Source organism: Prinia subflava, chromosome 19, assembly GCF_021018805.1.
Source record: "Prinia subflava isolate CZ2003 ecotype Zambia chromosome 19, Cam_Psub_1.2, whole genome shotgun sequence".
NCBI lineage: Eukaryota > Metazoa > Chordata > Aves > Passeriformes > Cisticolidae > Prinia > Prinia subflava.
In genome coordinates, this window is record NC_086265.1 from 6,935,638 (window position 1) to 6,956,733 (window position 21,096).

The 21,096-nt window shown below is 39.1% G+C and overlaps 1 protein-coding gene across 3 annotated transcripts in view; it reads right to left on the reverse strand.

The window, feature by feature from the left end:
• Positions 1 to 5,727: 5,727 nt before the first annotated feature.
• TANGO2 (transport and golgi organization 2 homolog) overlaps positions 5,728 to 21,096 on the reverse strand; it is a 29,181-nt gene continuing 13,812 nt past the window's right edge. For all 3 annotated transcript variants that reach the window (XM_063415699.1, XM_063415698.1, XM_063415697.1), the window contains 5 exons: positions 20,408 to 20,522; positions 13,585 to 13,655; positions 12,106 to 12,259; positions 10,322 to 10,426; positions 5,728 to 8,561 (listed from right to left, as the gene is read on the reverse strand). In XM_063415699.1, coding sequence (XP_063271769.1) covers positions 8,441 to 8,561; positions 10,322 to 10,426; positions 12,106 to 12,259; positions 13,585 to 13,655; positions 20,408 to 20,522 — 566 coding nt within the window. In that variant the 3' untranslated portion in view covers positions 5,728 to 8,440. The remainder of the gene's footprint in view (positions 8,562 to 10,321; positions 10,427 to 12,105; positions 12,260 to 13,584; positions 13,656 to 20,407; positions 20,523 to 21,096) is intronic.

Here is a 21,096-nt window from a genome sequence, read left to right on the forward strand (position 1 = left end):
GGAACGCGAGAGGCGCCCGCCCTCACGGGCCCGGGCCATGGCGGGGCGGGCGGGTCCTTTGTGTGGCCCGGGCACTGCTCGGGCCTTTTCCCTCCGTACGGGCCAGCTACACAAAACGCTACTTTTCCATGGAAACGCTCTTTTGTGTCTTTAAGCAGCAAAACTACAGCATTGCTGCTTCGAGAGTGATTTACCTAAAAAGGATAAATCAAAGTAGGGCCATTCCTCCTGCTCTGTGTGCCAAGAAGTTCACAGAAAAAGTCCCTAATCTGACTGCAGCGCTTAGTCAGGATTCCTAATTAATTATTGAGAATATCTTATGCAATTTGTGTAAAATTAAAGTGTTAATGAACATTTGCGGTCGTAATTTTCTCTATTATTTTATAATTTGTGAGGGATATAGAGTTTTTATTGATATTAAGAGTTGCTTCTTTTGTCCTTCACTTGTTTGAAGTCAACATCAGACACAAAATATTGTGATAATACATCCTGGTTTTGTTAGCAACAGTATGTTTGTATTTTTTTCATGCAAAACTTCAGGACATGGGAATCTTTTTCTAGTGTTTCACTGATCTTATGTCTTAGAGGTCCCCAAATACTGCTATGAAATTAACTAATATTTTATTAAAACTTTTAAAGCTTATTCAGAAGACCACTGTTAGGTCTTTCTGTCTTTGTGTTTGTCTCTGGACCAACACATCTAATGACAGGGTGATAATTTGGACATAATGTCACGGTACTGTGTCACCACATGAAGATCAGGTTACTGAAACTGCTTTAAACCATTGCAAGCTGCCCTCAAAAACTGAACACAATTTCCACTAAAAGCACTTTCTAATTTTTAATTCCTCAGAGCAGGCATCTGCACTCAAGCCATTATTTTAGTGTTTTTTAAATTATGGCTGCTTTTATTAATGCTAAAACAAAACACTTCAGAATGTGCATTTAATAATCCATGGTTTGCAAAACAGCCACTCACGTCACGCTTCAGCTATCAAAGCTGAGGAAAAAGATCTCACAATTAAGTAAACAGCTTGAGTTGATGCTGGCATTTTTGTGTGTCAGGTCACCTCAAATTGCTAACACTGGGACACAAGATTGTCCCTCTCAAATGGCCTATAAAATACAACTATTGTGATTTATTGGCATCCCATTTATGTGACTGTATAGATGAACTATTGCAGTAAGAAGATCGTGTACTCCAGGAAACAAGTTAAATTTTTTATATGTATGTGAACAGCAGTGCTTCAGTTAGGATCAAATGAGGCAACAGATTTTTGCATAGAGTTGGAGAATCAAAATGCCTGCAGTGCTTAAAAAATGAAAAAATAACCAGTTTTAGATCTTCCACTGTGCATCTGTTTTCAGAGAATCATAATGTCTTAAAATAATAGTGCAACAGCTGATTCTTGGAGACACTACAGGGAAATGCACTTCTAACTTTTTATTAACAAAGGATAATTATCCGTTAACAAAACAATGTTTTTACCAAAACAATGCTCAAATTGTGGTTAAAGTTTTAAACCAGAAGGTTAACGTGACCTCTGCAGAGTGCAAAATTCACCTGAAAATTTTCATCACCTGGACTTCTGCTGAAAGACTTGTCCAACATGCACAAGAATCTTCAACTTTTGAATTAGAAGTGTACAGGTCCACCTGCATGGTACAGTCAGGATTAACCGTAACATCATGAAGTGTCATTATTAACAAAAAAACAGTTCCTAATGACAAGGAGATTTTTACATGCAAGATATCAAAGGCTGGACAGAAAACTACTGCTGTCAACACAAAAACCAGCAATCAAGCCTATAAAGACAGAACTACGGGCTTCCCATCAAGTTAACAGGCTGCACTCATCGGAATGAAAATTAGGTGGAGCCAGTGGCTTTTTCATATTCTTATGTCAGTAACTGCAGCACATACTGTGCTGTTCCAACAGAAAAAGCTGCTGCAAGACAAGTTTTGCTCAGCCTGCATTACTTTTATTTCAGTAAAATAAGTTGCACTGCAGCTTTTTACTTTTTTTTTGTATTGGTATACTGGTCTTTGATTGCATTACATCTTTGTCTTTCACTTTTTGCTGCAATCTGCTCTCCTCAATCTAATCTGTCAGACATCACTTCACAGCCATGGAAAGATGTCAACAGGATCCCATGAGCAATCTCAGATCAGTTCCTGAACGTCAAAAGAAGGGGTTGATTGCTACAAAAAATAATCAAAGTAGACACATCCTTTGGCTCAGAGATACCACAGAATTATTCATCATGCTCTTGCCATTCAGAGATTCAACACAAACTAAATTGTGTTGTCTACAGAATCATGTATGACTTCTGATTCTCCTGTTGGAACATTTCAGCCAAATGATTCTCCCAAGTTTCAGACTGCTGGCAGAATTTTCCCAATAATGCAGACATTTTTCTGAAGACAATATTGCTTAAAGTGGGATATGATGTGTAAGAGGTCAAATAAAAATAACACCTTTACATTGAAATCTGGAAATTACAATAAGAAAAAATAAAGCCAAAACCAAGTGACTTTCACATGAGAAACTGCACTGCATGGGCCATTCAGAAGGAACACTCTGTTCAGTTGCCAGTTACATTTGGGCTGGTGCCATCCTGCACAGACTGAGGCTCCCCTTAGTTGTTCATACACAGAAAAAACTTATTCCTATGGCTAAAAATCCTGCACTCCTAAATACACTCAATTTATTTAGGGGGAATATTGGAGAAAAAGAAATAATATCTATCTGGGACAGAAGAGTAGTCTTCATACTTTGCTTTCTATAGGCCCTGTCATCCAAATAGTTCAGAACACTTTTCTGAAATAGGCAATAATTTATCTGCTCTTTATAAACTTAAAGGAAAAAACTCTCTGAGTCAGCCTCGTGGCTGTTTGCACATTGTGCACATCCACCAGTTAAACCACCCCTGCAAGGGAATCTTGCTCACTTCACAGAGTTGTGGTGGTATTTCACTGACAGCTACTGCAGACACTCTGGCTTCTCCCCAGCTGCTGCTGCATGGTGATTTTCCTTGTGAGCCATTATACACGGTGATGTTTGTAACTCAGAGCTGTGATAACAATGCACACGTGGCTGTGCACACTGTGTGAACTAAGCTAAGACTCTGCTGCTGCAATCCCTTAGCCTGGACTCCTCTCTCTGCTGCTGGCAGCACAGGCATGAATCAGGAGTGTAATCTTTGGCTGTCAAAAATCCAGGTGTAGCTGCACTTATATGAGCAAAACCATAAATGTCAGTACCTTTGTTTTCCCCGACAGAGGCCAAATGAATTACGGTTCTGAAAGCACAATTGTGCTGCTAGGGTTGTTTTTTATGCAACTGCCATCCTGGGATTGCTTCGCCAGTCTAAACTCGTGCACATTACAACAAGAGAAAACTCAGATTTGACTGGCACAATATATTGCTAAAGAAAACAGAAAAATTTGCAATTGCCATATTGCGAAGACAGTGATACAACACATCTATACATGTTACATCTTGAAGCACAGCAGGACAACATATGAAGATTCAGGCAGCAAAACCATTGGTGCAGAGAACTTAATCTTCATGCAAGGTGCATTTCAAACAGTTTTGCTCGGGCTAAATCCGTTACCTGTTGGAGAACACTCAGGGCATTCCTCAAGCACACTTACCTGTTCTGTTCCACCTGAAACCAACCCAGACCCTGTGACCTGAGGCTGCCCCAAAACGTGAACCAAGGCACAGCAAACAGGGAGTGCCAGCAAAACCACATAAGGGCACTAATCAAAGCAGGGTGATAATGCAGACCTATCTGTAATTGGAGGACAGTTAATTCCTCTCTGAATGCCAGTCATTCCAATGAGACATGAGAAACAGGAGATGGATAATGCATCTCATGAAGATGTGGCTTTACACAGCTATTCTGAGTAGCTATTGACAGCAGAGATAGTATAGGGAGAGAAAAAAAAAACCCCTAGCTTTCTCATTCACCTTTTTCTTGGAAGAGTACATTCCTTTAAACAGAGGCAAAAGCCTCAATCATTGAATACTAATTATAATGTTGTACCACAAGAAGAGACACTACTGGTCCTACATATTTTCCAGTTCATAATTTAATATATCTTAATTAACATCTGAAAGGTGATGTGGTTTTTTCTCCACTGAACGGAAGCAAGCCATGTGTTTACCCAGTCTGGCAGGTTACTGACCAAGGCTGGCTGTGTGTGTCAGGTGAGACACCAATGGGAACATTCCTGAATCACCAGAGGGAAGGTTGAAGGCACCTGAGTGCCTTTGCAGGCACCTTCACTCTCAGAGGCCTAAAAACAGCAGGACCACAAACCAGAACAGCATTGGGTGTTCTCCATTTTCCCCTTCCCTTCTCCATCTTCTGATCTGCATTTAGCTTTAATTTACTTTTCTCCATTTATCTTTCTAGTACTAAGACACAAAAATTTAATACACATCAGCAGAGATGATGTGTTTTTTTTCTCCCTTGTGTTTTGTATGACTTATGCATTGTAATGTTTGGTTATCCTGCTTAATATTATAATATTTATTATTTCCCCCTCATCTGTGCTCTTAAGTTCAGTGCTTACGCCTTCAGTTTTAAAATATATGGTAAATTGAGCATGTCAATATGATACACTGGTTTTTTTTTCATTCAGCTTCTAAGTTCTTGATACACAATGTTACAGAGATAATTTATATATATATATGAAATATATTCAACATTTCTTCACTCTGTTCACCTTAACCTGCATTTCCCAGCATGATTCATGCTGATGGGTTTTGGAATTCTCACAGTTCATACCTCTCCAGCTGACTGCAGTACTGATTCTATTGTCACTAAGTCAGGACTATTTCCTAGATCCTCAGAAGCCATCAACAAGACTTCTCTGCAGAAAATGAATCAGATGAAGAACATCAGCCATGTCCTGTTACATCAACCTGAAAGAAATAAAACTAACTGCTAGTAGGCAATATTCCATATAAATAGGGATGCTTGCTAAGCCATAAATGTGCATTAAGTTCTACAGGCTAAAATTGAACTGTAATATACTTTAATTATTGCCTTACTACTGCTTACCATTTCATAGATTCATTTCAAAACTACTTCTTTCCTTATGATATTACAAAAACACTGTTCCAAGTCTTATCAATATTTTATCTTAATCATTTAGTTCAGTGTATTTCATTTGTAACAACAAACATCACTTAAGCTTTGAACACAGTGAGGCCCTCCAAAGGCCCAAACCCTCCTCTGCTCAGTTGTGTTTTATTGAGCCACTGCAAGGGAGATGAGACAATTCCAGCACCACTGCAGGGCCCAGTGCAGCAGAACATCAATGCAGGCTCTCCTCAGTGTGACAGGAGAGTCTCAGGTCTGCCAAGGATCCAGACTTTTCCCACTTGGATTCCCATCCTCCAGCAGCATTTTGTGAGGCTCCACTTCTCCCTAAGGGAGCATTGATTTTGCTCTTTCCTACCTTACAAATATTTTCCGATTTCTTACCTGTGTAAGACAACCATGCAATAGCACAGAATTAGGAAGCACTCACAAGACAACATAAAAACCCCAGAAAAAATACAGCACTCTTAAAATGGAATTAAGTACCAGAAATGGAACTTACATTGCAGCTCCTTCATTGTTAATATGGCATTAAAGATTTTACTTCATTATATCACACCAATTTAGAGGCAAGTGAACAAAAACGTATGTGCAAAAATGCCCCATCTACTGATGTCAACAAAGACTGGTCACCAGCTTGACTTTATTCTGATTCCAGCTTTGAACACACATGTAAACAACAATTATGACACAATTTTAAGCAAAAAAAACATAACTGAGGTTTTACATGTTTAAAAATTTCTTCCACTACCATTCCAAGAGAAAAAAATCAGGAACAAAAATCTCTTGCACACATATGACTTTGAAGAGATGATATGCATAAATACACTTAGTAAAATGCCATGCAATAGTTTCCTATATACACTTCTTTCCTTTATATCCTTTTAAACTGATATTTAAAATTCCCTTTTATTATTAAAAATACTTCTATAAAAATAAAACATTTTCTCTGTTAACTGCAGGTAGTGTCTCCTTTTTCCAGTGGATTCATTGCAACTCTGATTTGCACAGAGTAGATCATGCACTTCACAAATATCTTACCACTTCTGTGGGCAAGCACCACTTGCTGATATCTGCCCACAGTCCTGATCCTGTTTCTACTGCAGCCAGTGACAAAACTCTGACAAGCTTCCAAAGAAGTTAGAAAACCTCATTTTATTAGCTATTCTGATATGATAAAAAAACAACATCCAAGTTTTGTGCTCTTTCCTGTTGATTTTGTCAGAAAAAGCAAATCCCAGATTTAGAATTTTGATTCCAGCATATCAAAATACATGATTATAATCCATATTTACCTCTAAGCTCTGACTTGCCTTTCTTTGCCTATATGTAAAAACTAAAAATAAATTTTCATTATTACAGGACTGCTGGTGTTTATAAATACTTGTAGCATGATACTGCATGCAAGTATTTTGCTTGCCTTTACAATAATGTCTTCAAGGAGAATGTCACATTTAAATATCCACTATTTGTAAGTGGATATTAAAAAGTTTGCTATGCAAACTCTCACAGCAAGTTATTGAGGCAGGGCTTTGTTTCTAGGTATGCATGTGTCAAACTCAAATTTAAGACAGCTTTAGCCAATTCTTTGCATCTAAAAATAACAGTTAACATTTTTATCCATACAAATATAGGGTTTAAGAAGTCATCAAAAAATTAAAAAGGGCTGACCATCTCCAGCAGCTCAGGACAGTCTGGAAGGCTTTGAGCATGCACAACCCAACACGACTGTTGATTGTCTTGCAACCAAGGTGGTCAAAAAGTCATTTATATAGACCTGAATCCACAACCTGTCACCAGTCATGTAAGCAGTCCTGGTATCTAGAGGGTATTTAAATATGCAAATATAGAGAAGAGATTTGACTAAATGCTGCTTTAGCATCTCCTGACGATCACAAATCTGGGAATGGCCTTTCACAGTACTTCACCTCAGTGGAAAGTCTCATTTACTGCTGCCTCCATTACACACACACACACGAGAATGCCCAAACACACCAGCCTGAGTACAGAAACACAGCTGCACATCTTCCAAAGAGTATCAAAAATCTGTCTACTTCGCAATAATTAATTAAAATAAGAGGCTTATGAAAATGCAGTCAGCATACCTAAAGGAAAAAAAATAGTGGTGATCCACTACTAACCTAATATTCAGTATTCAAAGCAAGTCAAAACAGAACACCAATAGAAACAAAAATAGCTTAGGGTTTTCAAACATCCAGGTATTAGCTAGAATCTTCCACTACCTACACTGGCACTGAATAATTGAAAAAAGCATGCATTTAAATAGCTTTTTAATTCACAGGTGTTAGAACATAGGAAGCACCTCTGAATACCCAGCTTTTTCAGCAATGTAAGACTGCAACAGTGTCACCTTACAACAGGTAGCTATTTTTACTAAAAATCTATGAGCAGTCACTCAGGCTGTAACACATTACACCAATAAAGAAATTAATCCAGGATTATTTTGTATGTACAAAACAGCCAATACATGAAAACCTCATCTTCAGCTTCTGTTTGCTAACAGGTACCTATTCCTTACCTGCTTGCTGGGGAAGAAGATAACAAAACAAATATTGCTAATTAGACTATCAGGAAACAGGATGTCACAGCACAAATAGTTTTATTCAGGTCAAAGAGAAGCAAGTCTGCTCCCCTGGTTCCTTCAGTAAAAGTGAACAGAGATTGAACTAAATTCCCTACCTTGATTCTCAGATAAAGTTTTAGAAATAAGATCTATTGCTGTACTATCTATACAAAAACAAATTTCAAGAACTCTCTGCCCTCCCCAGGCAGAACATTGCACCATGGCACTGAAAAGCTTAAATGAGACTAAAGCACTTAATACTACCAGGATAACATACATTCATTTAATGCACATTGGCATCAGCTGTACAATCTTAACAGCATGTGTTGAAGGTAAAAGCAAAATTTGGTAAAACCTTCATATAGAACAATAAAAGCAGCAAATATTTCCCCACCATAAGAACTAAAACTAAGTTTAAGTCTACTTATAACATCTTTAAAAAATCCACACCCACAAAAACGCAATGACTTGGTCTTGGACAAAGATGGCCTTGCCCTGAAAGCAGAGTGGTATTAAATAAAATATTTCTGATTTTAAGTTGCTACTTCATGTAAAAACAGCATCTTCATCTGGTTTTCTCCAAAGCATTTATTAGCTTGATAGGCTGTGCTATCAGTTTATTTAAACTTTTGCTTTCCTTGCTATTTTTAGCTTGTGGAGGCTGGCACAAAACATTTACTAGAGCTTAATGGCTTGTTCTCTGGTCGCTATTATTACAAACCATTGGTGTGGAAAGTTGTTAACTGTGCAGTTTGAACTCGTAGGTGCTCGTTTCCCACTGGTTGACATCAGCATTGATCATGTTGCGCTCGGTGAAGGTCACGCGTCCCTGGGAATCGATGAGCACCACCGTGTTCGTCCTGCAACAGGCAGAGAAACAAGGTCACACCTGGGCTCCCTTGTAGGAACCTCCAGGCTGCCATCCCTCATTCCCAAATATTTTAACCTCTTTTTTTTTTTTTTTTTTTTTTCTGAGCACATCATCTCGCAGGAGCAGGGCAGAAATCGTCCTGGCAAGTTCAAATGGGCGTTTTCAGCCCGTTCTTCTGTCACTCCACTGCCTTGACTCCCTGCTGCACTTGGCAGCAGCTGACACACAAATCTGCTCATTGCAGACTGTGGTAAAAGCTTAAACTTGGTGCAAAGTGCTCCATTCACAAAGTAACATAAAAGTAGGTTTTCCTTCACAGCCCATATGTACTCATAGGGATTATTCGTATCTACTGTACTCTCTTCATTCCTCCTTCAAATCAATTGTCCATTAAGATTGAAACATCATTAATTATTATCACAGGACACTGACACATGATCACAGAAAAAAGGTTCTTTTCTCTAGGAACCTTCCAAAGAGGAAATCTGTTTTCATGAAAAGCAGATGCCAGCTGTGCATCTATTCCACTTTGCCTTGGGTAAGCTGCCATTTCTCTGTGGACACTGCAGTACCCTTCACAGAGGGATGACTGACAGTAGGAATTTCCCACCATCCTGATCTGGTGGCCTTTCCCAAGTCACTTCACAGCTGTTCACTCATGTAAAAACCACCTAATTTCATCTGAAGAATACGTGAGGCCCAGTTAACAACCTCTATTCACTAAGCCCTGTTGCTAAGGGAAAGGTAAGTGTGAGCATACAATTATAGCAGTAGGGAGATCTGAAATGTGTGCTAATTCACCAGCAGAAGGTCAGTATTCCTACCAAGTTATCCCTCTTTCCTTTCAAATGGCTCCAATCTGTTAAGCAAGGGGAGAAAGCTGCTTCATTACCAAGTTAAGTCCTCGTTATCCTATATTTAAAATGTTTTTCTAATTCATTTAAAAAACCCAGTGTAAATACTGAGTATCTATCTCAGAACACCAACTTTAAATGCCTACAGCAGTGAGCACTCTCTGCTTATCAACTCCCATCTCTACAGAGGAAACACCATGGCAGACCATGCCACAGACCAATCTGACAAAATTACTGGCAGACTTTTAGAGTAGCAATTCCCTACCAGCAGCAACAGGGTTCACCAGTTTTGTTCCACTGAAGATTAAATGAAGATTTGCATTGCATTATTCTATTCTTCCTGCAGCTTTGGCAGAACAGTCAGAGCAGAGAGTGAGAATATCTCAGTAAAAACTGCAGCATCAGTTAGGTAAGAAGTGGGAATACAGGTTCTTCTGAACAAGAGCAATAGTTTTTATTGTATGAAAATTGCAGATCTATTTTACAATGCACTGTCTAAGGAAAACTCTGATTTAGCAATGCAGATTACATGATTCCTGCTCGTGCAGGAGAAATGTGCTCTGCAGTATCTGTGGTAAGATCAAAGTTAGAGGTGCTCAGATCTGCTACTACACTGGGGAAGCAGGAGAACTGTATTATCTAGTCTGGGACAAGTTAAAGCTGTGAAATGCTCTCCATCAACAATGAACCACAGTGTGAGCTTCAAATGCTCTTCAGCAGCAAATCCCAGACACTCAAATACTGACCAAGGAAACACATTACTAAATTACTCTAAATTAGTATCTGAAAAAAAAAATAAAGCAGTCACTGTAGAATTTAAACTTATATAGCACAATTTTGATTTGAGATATGCTTTGATCCAGTACATTTCTATTTCTAATATTCGTTTTTTTACCTTGTTCCGTAATTCGGGCAACGAACACATAAAGCTGCATACTTGTTCAGTATAGGACGGATATAATCCTTCCCCTGGTCTTCAATTGCAGGGTCTGGTAGTTGACTGAAAAAAGCAGGCAAGTAGTTAAAAAGGAAAAAACATTCTCTAGTATTAACACAGTCATCCCTCTTGAACTGGAAGGAGTTCCAGGACATGCCTGAGTGAAAGGCAGAAGAGAGGGGGTAATGGACAAAAACCCATCAGGAAGGAATGGAATTCAATGATTAAACCAACCACTGTACCCACCAAATTCCTGTAATATGCACACACAGAGAGATCACAAAGTAATATGAAACAGGATATTTTAAGGAAGTTCAAAGCTAGTGCATGCCCACATGTTCATATTTATTATGAAAAGATCATTTCATCTTGAAGTGTGATTTGGAAAGATTACAGGCTTAGTTTTAAATATTGCTTTTTGTCAGTAAATATTTCCCTTTTATAGTCAGATGGTTTCAGATGAGATCAAATGGAATTACTGAACATTAAGGGAGGATCATTTGACTATATTGTATCTTATACCTTTGTCTTTTTACTAGTAAGAAGTATAAAGTCTAACAATTTTTTAAAAATCAGTTGTGATAGCAGATGAAAAAAGCTATTAAGATAGCTTAGTCGACTCCCAAATTCCTGCTCATTACTAAGATGTCTGAGTTCTCATATAAAACTTTATTTTGAACCACTGAAAAATGCCACATTCATGACTGCTGGTATTAAAATTCACTTTTAAATTTGGGGAATTTGATCTATATACCAGAAACAGTTTTGCTTCAACTCTAATCACTTCCCAGACAGATACAAGTCAAGGTAAACATGAAAGTTACCATGTGAGCAATGATATAAATTTAGACCACAGCATCCCCTGTACCCTACACCATGTCTGCACACTGAACCTCCTTTCCTTTCTGAACATCCAGCTGATGGACTCAGGGTCACTGTGCAATCAGTTGTGAGTGCAGGAACCTTCCTGACATCTCAAACTCATCTCTTGGAGACTTCCTTGACTGGAACTTCCTTGATTGACTTCCTACAGCTGAATTGTACAAATAATTCCTTATATCCTTCCCCCACTTAGCCTCAAACAAGTGCACTTTTGAGGAAGGCAGCTGGTTGTACTTTGAAGTGTTGCTTTTCCACCTTCTGTCTACACTGAGCAGCAACACAGAACAGTAAAAGCTACTGAGACAAACCTGCTCATCTCTGTGAGGGTGCTGAGGCCCTGGCACAGGCTGCCAGGGAAGCTGTGGATGCCCCATCCCTGGAAATGTTCAAGGCCAGGTTGGATGGGTCTCTGAGCAGCCTGGGCTAGTGGACAGTGTCCCTGTCCATGACAGAGGCTGGCACCAGAAGATCTCTAAGCTCCTTCCCACCCAAATCATTTTATGAACTATTAAACAAATGCTTTCTCTAAGTGCAGTAACCAAACCTACCTGAGCCTCCAAAAAGCTGACAGCAAGCAGCTTGCACATCCCTAGTCATGCACTCATTGCCCTTACTAAGAGAAGTGCAATCTTTAAAAACAAAGGGCACAGCAAAACCAGTGCACAGCTGATGAGTTCTAAGACTGCAGTAGTCTTAATTGTGTCTCCTGCTTAAAAATCAATACTGGCAGGCTCTGTGAGAACACTACTTTCAATTAGTATCAAGGTAAAATGCTTTTTTCTTTGAGAACAGTTTCTATATGCATTTTTTTAAATGGGTCATATGGTATTTTGAGTCAATTCCAGCTCTCATGTTCTTACGGCTCCTGATTGTTCATCACTGTAAGAAGCTCCTTCACCAAATCTTCTTTGCTAAGGTCTTCACTTCTCTTGACCACTTCTGTGAAAAGCTGCTTCCCATATTGAAGTTTCTTCCATGGTGTATCCAACAAAGAATTGCTCAATCCATATATTCCTACACATACACACACACACAAAAAAACCCCAAAACCCAGTTTAATTGCAAAGTGCATTCTGGTGATTTCAGTTGTCATTACAGATTTAAAAAATTTTAATAAAATGGAAATGATTCCCCACTCAACCTTTATTTGCAGGTGTGCCATAAATACACAAGCCCATCACTGAACAGGAGAATACAGCAGGCTCCCATCTTATGCTGGGCTGTGCTAATGCTCTGTACTTTGTTTTAGTTGTACTCTAGTCCCCATCTACAGCAGTTAGTTTGAATTTCTGGTTTGCTAAACTATGAAGGCACAACAGAATTTTGTAATTTCTGCAATCTACTCTTGTCCAGTTTAGTGATATTAAACATAAGTTATCTTTGCCTCTGATTTCACTTTTGAAAAACACTGCAAAGCAACACTGGATGACAAGAAGGACCTTTCTCTTTAGAGGCACCCTCTCACCACAATCCAGACAAGAAAAATTCCTAAACTGAAGATTCCTCTCTTCCTAAAGGCAGCCATGTACACAGGAGTCTGTTGCCTGAGCACAGAGATCAGAGCTACCTTTGGTACAGTCTGCAGAGACCCAGAATTTGTGACTCAGTTTCTCATTACAGCATGGCCAGATTTGAATTTTTTTTAAAATGTCTGTATTAAAACCTGTTTTATGTTTGTAGCTGTGCAAAATCTAACAGTTGTTTCCAATAATTTATGCAGCAATTGTTACAACAACAATTTGCCAACTTTTGATCATTAACCTAAGCTGGCAAAGTCAGGCTCTGCCATCAACTGTTACAAACCAGCTACACTGCTCAGAGCCTTCCACGTGTCCTGGTTCCATTTAAACTGCCTTTCTCATGATGAATTCTGGACCACTGTTCTCTGTAGTGAGCTAGCAAAGAACTGGATTTGAAATATTTTAAAATCAACCTCCTGGTAAGGACAGATTTTAATTTTTTTAAAGCCAACACTGTCCCTGGGGGAGCACGGTCATGCTGTGACCTTCAAACTGCTGGGTGAGGGGTGTTAGGGTCAGATCCCTTGAAAATTCCATTTCTCAAGACAGATTTCTGCCATAGTTACCTAAGCAGTATTCCACTAATTGCACTGCAGGTGGGCACACTAACATGGATAGAAACTGAATTAACTATTGATTCTTTACTGAAAGTTATTAACAAAAACTTAAAGGAATTCAAGGACATTAATAATATTTTCTTTTAAAGAATACAAAGAAAACATCAGTCAGCAAAGACAATGCTTAAGTAGCTAAATTACTAGAACAACACATAGCTACATAAGAAATAGTAATATTCAGACCTTTCTGAAGAAAACCTACCAGCATTTAGGAAAACAGGTTCTGGATCTCCTTTGTTTCCATAGTAGCAAATTACGTCTCCTTTGGTGGTACTGAAAAATATAAATACAAATTTCTCCTTGAAAAGCCATCAGCTTCTATATTTGATTATGCTTTAATTTCATGCAATCTTTGAGCACAGTAAGATGCTTCTCCCACTGTTGCTCTTATGATACCAGACACTGTTGAGTTTTATTACTTTCCTCCTCTCAAAACACTGTAATAGCTGCACCACTATCAAGAAGCATCATTATCATTTTCAAACATAACAGCAATAAAATTCAGTAGAACCCGTAACTTCTGCATGGAAGTAGCCAGGTTTAATGACAAAAACCTGGTTTTGATTAACTGGAGATTTAGCTGCCTGGGAGAAGGGGGTATGTGAAAATAAATGAACTGTCCATCACACCATGCACCCTTTTCCCCACCACCTCTTTTGAATCCCTCCTGCATTCTAAGCCCCTGACTGCTGTGGGCCACTGATGGCAGAAATGCATTTTAGGCCCACTGCCAGCAATGCTGCAGGGCACAGCTGGGTCCTTTGTGCATTTCTTGGCTGTTTTCAGATCACTGTCATCACTGAATCTCTAATTGTAGGCACTGGCTGCAGCACTTGCTCTCTCTTGTGCACAGAGTGCAGGGAGGGTCTTGCACAAGGTTCAGGACAGCTTCCAACACTGCAAACAACTCTTATTTGACAGAGATGGTATCAGCATATCCAAACAGCAGGGACTCCAATAGTCACACTGGCACTGACAACACAAACACCAAAACACTGATAAGGGAAAAAATAGAAATTAAGTCATCAATAAGCCTTGTGTGTCCTACAGGAAAAGGATTGCCATTAGATGTCTCACTCTCAACATCCCTCAATCAGCTGATAAGGAATACTGAGTCCTCAGCTCACTACCAGTTGGTGGGGTTTGTTTTGTTTTTTATTATTTTGCCAGAATACAGCAATGAGATCTAATTCTGTATTTCCCCCTAGTGATTTACTTGCTCCCAGTTACCAACAAACACATTCTGACCATAGTTCAGTTTTTGTCTCCAAACTCCAGCTCCTCAAACAGCAGATGAACTTTTTAAATTGAAAAAAACCCAAAAAAACCAAAAGTCACAACAAACAAACAAACAAACAAAAAAAACAAACACAAAACTTGCAGTTAAGACTGAATTTGGATTAAGCAGCATAAAACACAATACAGGACAGAAGCCATTTTCAACTCCTCATTTTTTCCTAAGATAAAAAGGAGTATCTCTGCGCTGATGCAAATCAGACTATATAGAATGCAATCTCATTAATGATGTACTGGAACTTAAATTGCTCTGCATAACTTAGCATCCGCTACTCAAACCTTAATAACAAGCAAAACAGTCTTGATTTAGCTGCTTTATATTCTTCTTCAAAAGCTATTATGAAAGACATTCTACAGTGTCCTTTGCAAGACAGCCAAATGAAGAAGGAAATATTAATTAATTATAGAAGTCAGAAGATGCAAGTAGAGGAAAACAAAAAAAAAAGCCATATAAAGCAAAAATAGAACTGCCTTTCTCTGAGCACTACTCTTCCTCCTCCCAAACCCAAAAGAGTTTTCTGGTATCAGACAGAAAGATGATCAAGTTTTTTAGCACAGGCAGAAGACAGCAATTATAGCAGGCATATTGTACACTCTACTTTTAGTGTTAAATATCATATAAGATCTCAGTTAGTCAAATCACAATTTATCAACTGTTAAAAGAAATGTGTAATTTTTCTGAACTTTCCTCTAGTGGCTTAAAAGACATTTATCTTCCTTTTCTTTTTCTTCTTAGCCTCAAGATCCTTGTTCAAACTTATTTGATGTCAAGACTTACTGACCACCTGAACTCTCCACAGACAACAGCCCACCTTAGGTTTTTTTAGTTGACATCAGAAATCACATAAACTATTGTATTGGTGCATTAATTCTTTTCAAATATCTGCTGTAGAAGGTCTGTGAAGAGAACAGATCAGAACAATTCTCATAACCTGGAGTCCCACAAGACAGTGTTAGATGGACAAATGGCCCAAGGAAGGCCTGTCACAGATGAGACTGCGTGGTGAGTAAGCTGGCACTGCTGACTTCCTTCAGAATGGCTTTTTACATGAAAGAATGTAATCCTCTCTCATCCCTTCCAAGATTTCTGTCACTGACAAATTCAGTTACAAGATCCCCTGGAGTTTACCAAGGAGACAGGGAATACATGCAAACTGCAGGGTCACTAATTCAGGACATCTGTATTTCATGGCATGCACACTCCCCCAGATGAGTGTTTCCACTTACCTCCACTGCAGCACTGCTGCTTGCCTCCTGTCAAAAGAAAGACTAAAGCCTCCCAAGAGACTTCTGAAATGGGGATACTTTCAAAATTTAGTTCACTGTGCCAGTCAGCTACTCTTTCTTTTATCATTTGGCTCTGCCTATTCCCTTCCTACTGTTTACAAGTACTCAGTACTGAACATCAAAGCAGAAGCCAAGATGAAAAAAATCACTGTAAGCTTGATCACAGCAATAGCCTCAAAACTCTGGCTCGCACTCAAGATTCTCTTCCCTCCCAGCCTTACAAGTATAAATACCAATTTCACTGCAGAAGAAATAAAGGCATAATTAAAGTGATGACAATAGGACCCAACAGACATATTTTTAAATCCCAGCCATAGCTGACAGCAGAAAGAAACTAAAATTATGCTCTTAGATAGATCATTCTGTCAAAAAAAAAAAGTAAGTAATAATAAATGTTCTAGGAAATATTCTAGGGAGCACAAATCTCAGTAGTAATAGAAGCTTCAGAGCAACATGAAAGCCATACAGAGTTTGCCACAATCACTTCTTAATGCTGATTAAACATAAACGATGTCCTTCTGCACTCCTGCCCTGCTTCAGCTTCAAGGTGGCACCAAGTGATGTCCAACAAAAACTCAGAATGAAAGAAAAAGGAAAAAAGTAGTGAGGCAGTAAAGCTGCACAGAGTGTGGTTATCACCAAGTGATCACTCCCCTGGGCACTGAGCTCTACTCTGCTACAGACAAGGACACTGGATTGTTTTATGGATAATCTGTGCATGTATTTTTTCTGCAAGGACAAAAGATGAAACTGGCAGCAACACTGAAATGCTGTACAGTAGTTTCCAATAAGTAGTATGGTTCACAGATTCATTTTCTTTTCTTCAATGTTCATGAGCTAATCAGATAACTCTTTCTGTTCTGAAGCTAAAAATAAACAAGCAAACACCAAACCACCAACTACAAAGCCCAAACATGTACCACCTACCCTCAAAGAATTCTGCTGGATACTGACAGCATACAAAGTCTGCCTTAAAACACTACTCTGATTTTGTTGTCAGTGCCTAAATATTTCTTTGGTGCTGTCCTAATATTTTGGGCCAGGCAGAAGCTGACACCAGAGGAAAGAAATAAAATAAAAAAGTTTTTCAGAAGAATTTTTCTTTCTTTTGACATTGGACTGTCCATCCATCCACTGGAAATGATTAAAGATCTATGCAGAAATAGCTCATTTTCATGAGGGAGCCACAAGAAGCAAGACAGGTGTACTCTGCAAAAGGTGATACTGAGTTAGGACAGTGCACAAGAAGAAAAGGAAATGAGTTTACAGAGCAGTCCCAGGGACTTGACCATCCATGTTCTTTTCACAGCAGCACTCTGACCCTCTCTCACTCTGAAAATCCAATCTCTGGAGAGCAATCGAATCCTGCCCGCCCAGCCATGTCATGGTAACCACGCTAAGCCTGCAGGTCATGCTGTAGTTTACTACACTTTCCCTGCAGGGATTGAAAACTGGCTGTGACAGGAGAGAGCAGAAAAGCTCACCCAAAAGGCATTTTTCTGCAATCCCCTCCAGCTGACTTGTTTGTAAAGGACAATTTGTCTGTTCATCATGAAGGAAGTGATTCACTCCTGCTACACAGGGACCTTACTGCACATATATATATGGGCTCTCTGACAGCCTGTCAGACACTCCACACTTGCTGGGTGGGTGACAAGAAGCTGCCAATTTGTCCTTCAGGGCACTCTGTGTTACACACTTGGTAAGGAACACGAGTGAGATGCTGCCACAACAGCCCTGCCACAAATTTGAGACACTCATGAAAGCCTAAGCAGGTGTAACAGGAGATTTGTTGGACATAAACACAGGTTTCCCCAGGGCAGAAAAGATGTCCTGATCATCAACAACAGCAGCTCACTGCCTCCAGGTATTATCACCAACAGAGAAAGAAGGAAAACCCCTTTGAATATCAAGCAGATATTTACTCAGAGAGCAGTCCAGCCTTTGATAACCTTCTTCCTTTCTAATCAGACCTACAGACAGTCAGAATGAGAGGAGTGGCAATGCTGCCTTCCTGGAAGCCAATTCTGCAGCTGCACAAGATTCCAAACAGACACTGTTTGCCACATGCTATAACTCAACATAAAAGTATGTTTAGCATAATTGAATAAATATTCATGACTCTCATACTCAGCAGGTACACCCAAGATGATAAACTGAAAAATCAGAAAAATAAAAGTACTAAGTAATTTTCTTAAAACAAGAAATCAATAGAGTGTAAAGTGACATAAAGAGATGCCACAGAGTAAACAGATTATTACACTAGAAGTGTCAAAACCCTTGCATGTTAAAAACAAGAGTCATACCAAGCTGTGGAAGTAAACAATGAGATTTTACAACCTGTATAGTTGTTTCCAGCTCCCCTTCTTGTATTACTGCATCTGTCATTTAGCATACTGTCATCATAATCATACAGAGAGAAGATAAAATTTCTTTTTCTGAAATGTGTACCTGAAGATTCAAACACTGTAAATCTCTCTAAACCTGCTGCTTACACTCAGCAGGATCATGTGCTCAGGGACATCCCTTTCCACCAGTGCTTCATTTACACTTTCAATCCGAGTTTCCCCTCCATTTCACACACTCTAACAGAGTCAATCACTATTTGTTACACAATGGAAAAACACATCAAGAATAGTCCTCAATCTTTGTTTTGAACAGTAACATGGCCCAACAAAATAGCATCAACTACAACAATATTGTCTATTTACACAGAGAAGTGGCTCCTATTCATGTATCACACTTCTCTTTGAGCAATTCTCATTTCCTAAAATTACAAGTTTACAGATCTTATTGAAATTGCTCTGCATCATTAGCTTGCCAAGAATTTCACTTCATCAGAATATCCAAGGCTAAGGACATGTCAAAATGGAGAAGTTAATCAACACACACCGCTTTTAGAGTGATCCTCAACAAGGAATTATGACCTGCATCACCATGGAAAGGCTATTCAATTGAGCATACAACTCTCTATCAGCCCAGCATGGAGGAACAAACAAACAAAACCAACACAGGAATGATTCCCTCAAATAACATTAATCAACTACTTTAATATCATCATACTAGCAGTCATTATGACTATTCTATTTACCTACATTAAAATGAAGAAACTGAAACTTACTTCTTGCTAGGTCACACCTTGAATATCACGTTTGCTTGAAAACATCTATTTCTTCTGCTGCCTTTTCAGTTAAAGATAGCCTTCCAATTTAGGCAACCTAGCACACAGCTACATACAGCAGAAAGGTCAAAAAGTCAAATCCTCTGACCATGGTAAAAATTAATTTAGGCAACTGAAAAATTTTGGGAAGTCTCTGGTGAGAAAATGAACTTTTTATAAAGACAGTAGACAGTAAAAAGACGAAAAAGCATCAAACCCTCCAACTGCCTGGCCATCTTCTGGACTGAATTTCTGGAAACATAATCTATATGTTTATTTCTAAGCAGGCACACCAAGCAGAATTCCTCTCATGGTATCTTCACAGAACTCACAGATAAGTCTGAGCCACCAGCTGAAGGTGGTTTAATACAGAAAGTGAAAAATGTAACCACAATGGCAGTGAGTGAGAGGCTGCTAGAAATGATTTCCACTGGACACAGCAAACACTCTGGCCTCCTGCTTTAAGTGTACTCCCAGAAGCATGCAGAACAGCTGAGTGGGAAAAGGCCCTGCACCATCAGGCTGTCTGATAAGATTAAAGCTTCTGCACTGAGTGTGCCAAAGCAGCAGAGCGCTCCTGGCAGTTCAGAGGTGCTCCCAGTCAGGCACTGCGCATCCAGCTGGGAACTCCACACGCCCTGGAGATGCCTCAGCCCTGCATTTCCATTCCTCTCCATCAGGCAAAGGAAAATCTGCAGATGTACTTGTGCATAGACACATGCACAAGCAGTGGAAAGGATTGTGCCAATCACACTGATTATAATCAACTATCCAACATCCTTTCTCGGCAACAGAAACTTTAAGTTAATATTTATTTGTCTTGTACTGATTTTTAATGTTTCAGGAAAGATTAATGACACAGACACTCTGACAGGAATAATAGCTTGAAAGTTTTCAGCTGTTCTAAGCCTGCTGCAGCATGTCAACTCTCAGAGAAAAAAGGTGTTTAAGAAATTATGAGCCAAGGTTTTGTTTTCTCAAAATACAAGCCCCAGAGCCCCCAGGGTAAAGACTGGCTACAGCCTATCAGGGAGTTGCAAGAAGTTTTGTGGGAAGCAATGGTTAGAATACAAGATAGCCCTCCAAGATAAAAAAAATAACAAAGGAAAGGAAGACTACAAAAAAATAGGGCCTTGCATGCCAATTAGCAAAACCATGAGCTCTAACTTTAGTTTGTGACAGGCTTTTGTACTGTTACACCTCGGTGCTATGACTTGTATGTACAGCATTGCTATTATCTTTCTCCCTCTGACATTTGAACTGTGATGTTTTGTGGACTTACTTCAAGTCAGCTGCTAATAAATTAAATCCATTGTAAAGATGTGCCTCTACTGAAACTTTCTTCAAGTAAGAGTAGCTGTCCAGATCTGCAGTCAAGAAGTTTGTTACAAGAGCACCTAAGAAAGAGAAGTACATAGAGCAACTTGTATGTGTGTGCTCACTATTCTGACAGGCCTGGTAAAATAAACAGAAAGATAAAGATTCTTGTTGCCCTCAGGCTTTAGCAGTGGAAGAAAGCCCCAAAAATGAACCAACATTTGAAAGTCTTACATCATTGTCACATGCTCACATTAAGAGCTTGACTTTTACTCTGAAGAACTCAGTCAAAAGCTCTTGGCCAAAAATTCTAAGAATTCACATTTACTAACTACTCTGGACTGGATGCACCTTCCCTCTCCTCCCACCTTACAAATTCTTTCTTGTCTTGCTTCACTTCCCTGATATATGACCCTAAAATGAAATACAAATGACATGGTTCATTTGTCTCTCTGTATAACATGTTCTGTCATTGCAATATATTCCCAATCCAGTACCATATGACCTATTTTTACTTTAAAACACCCCACAGATGTGCTGCTTTGAGCAAGCTCCTTTAAAGAGGGTTTTTCCTATTATTTCTGCTCCTCTGATTTATCAGGGGGGAATAAGAATCTTTTAGGTTACCTCCAGCATAATCCAATTTGCATTCCC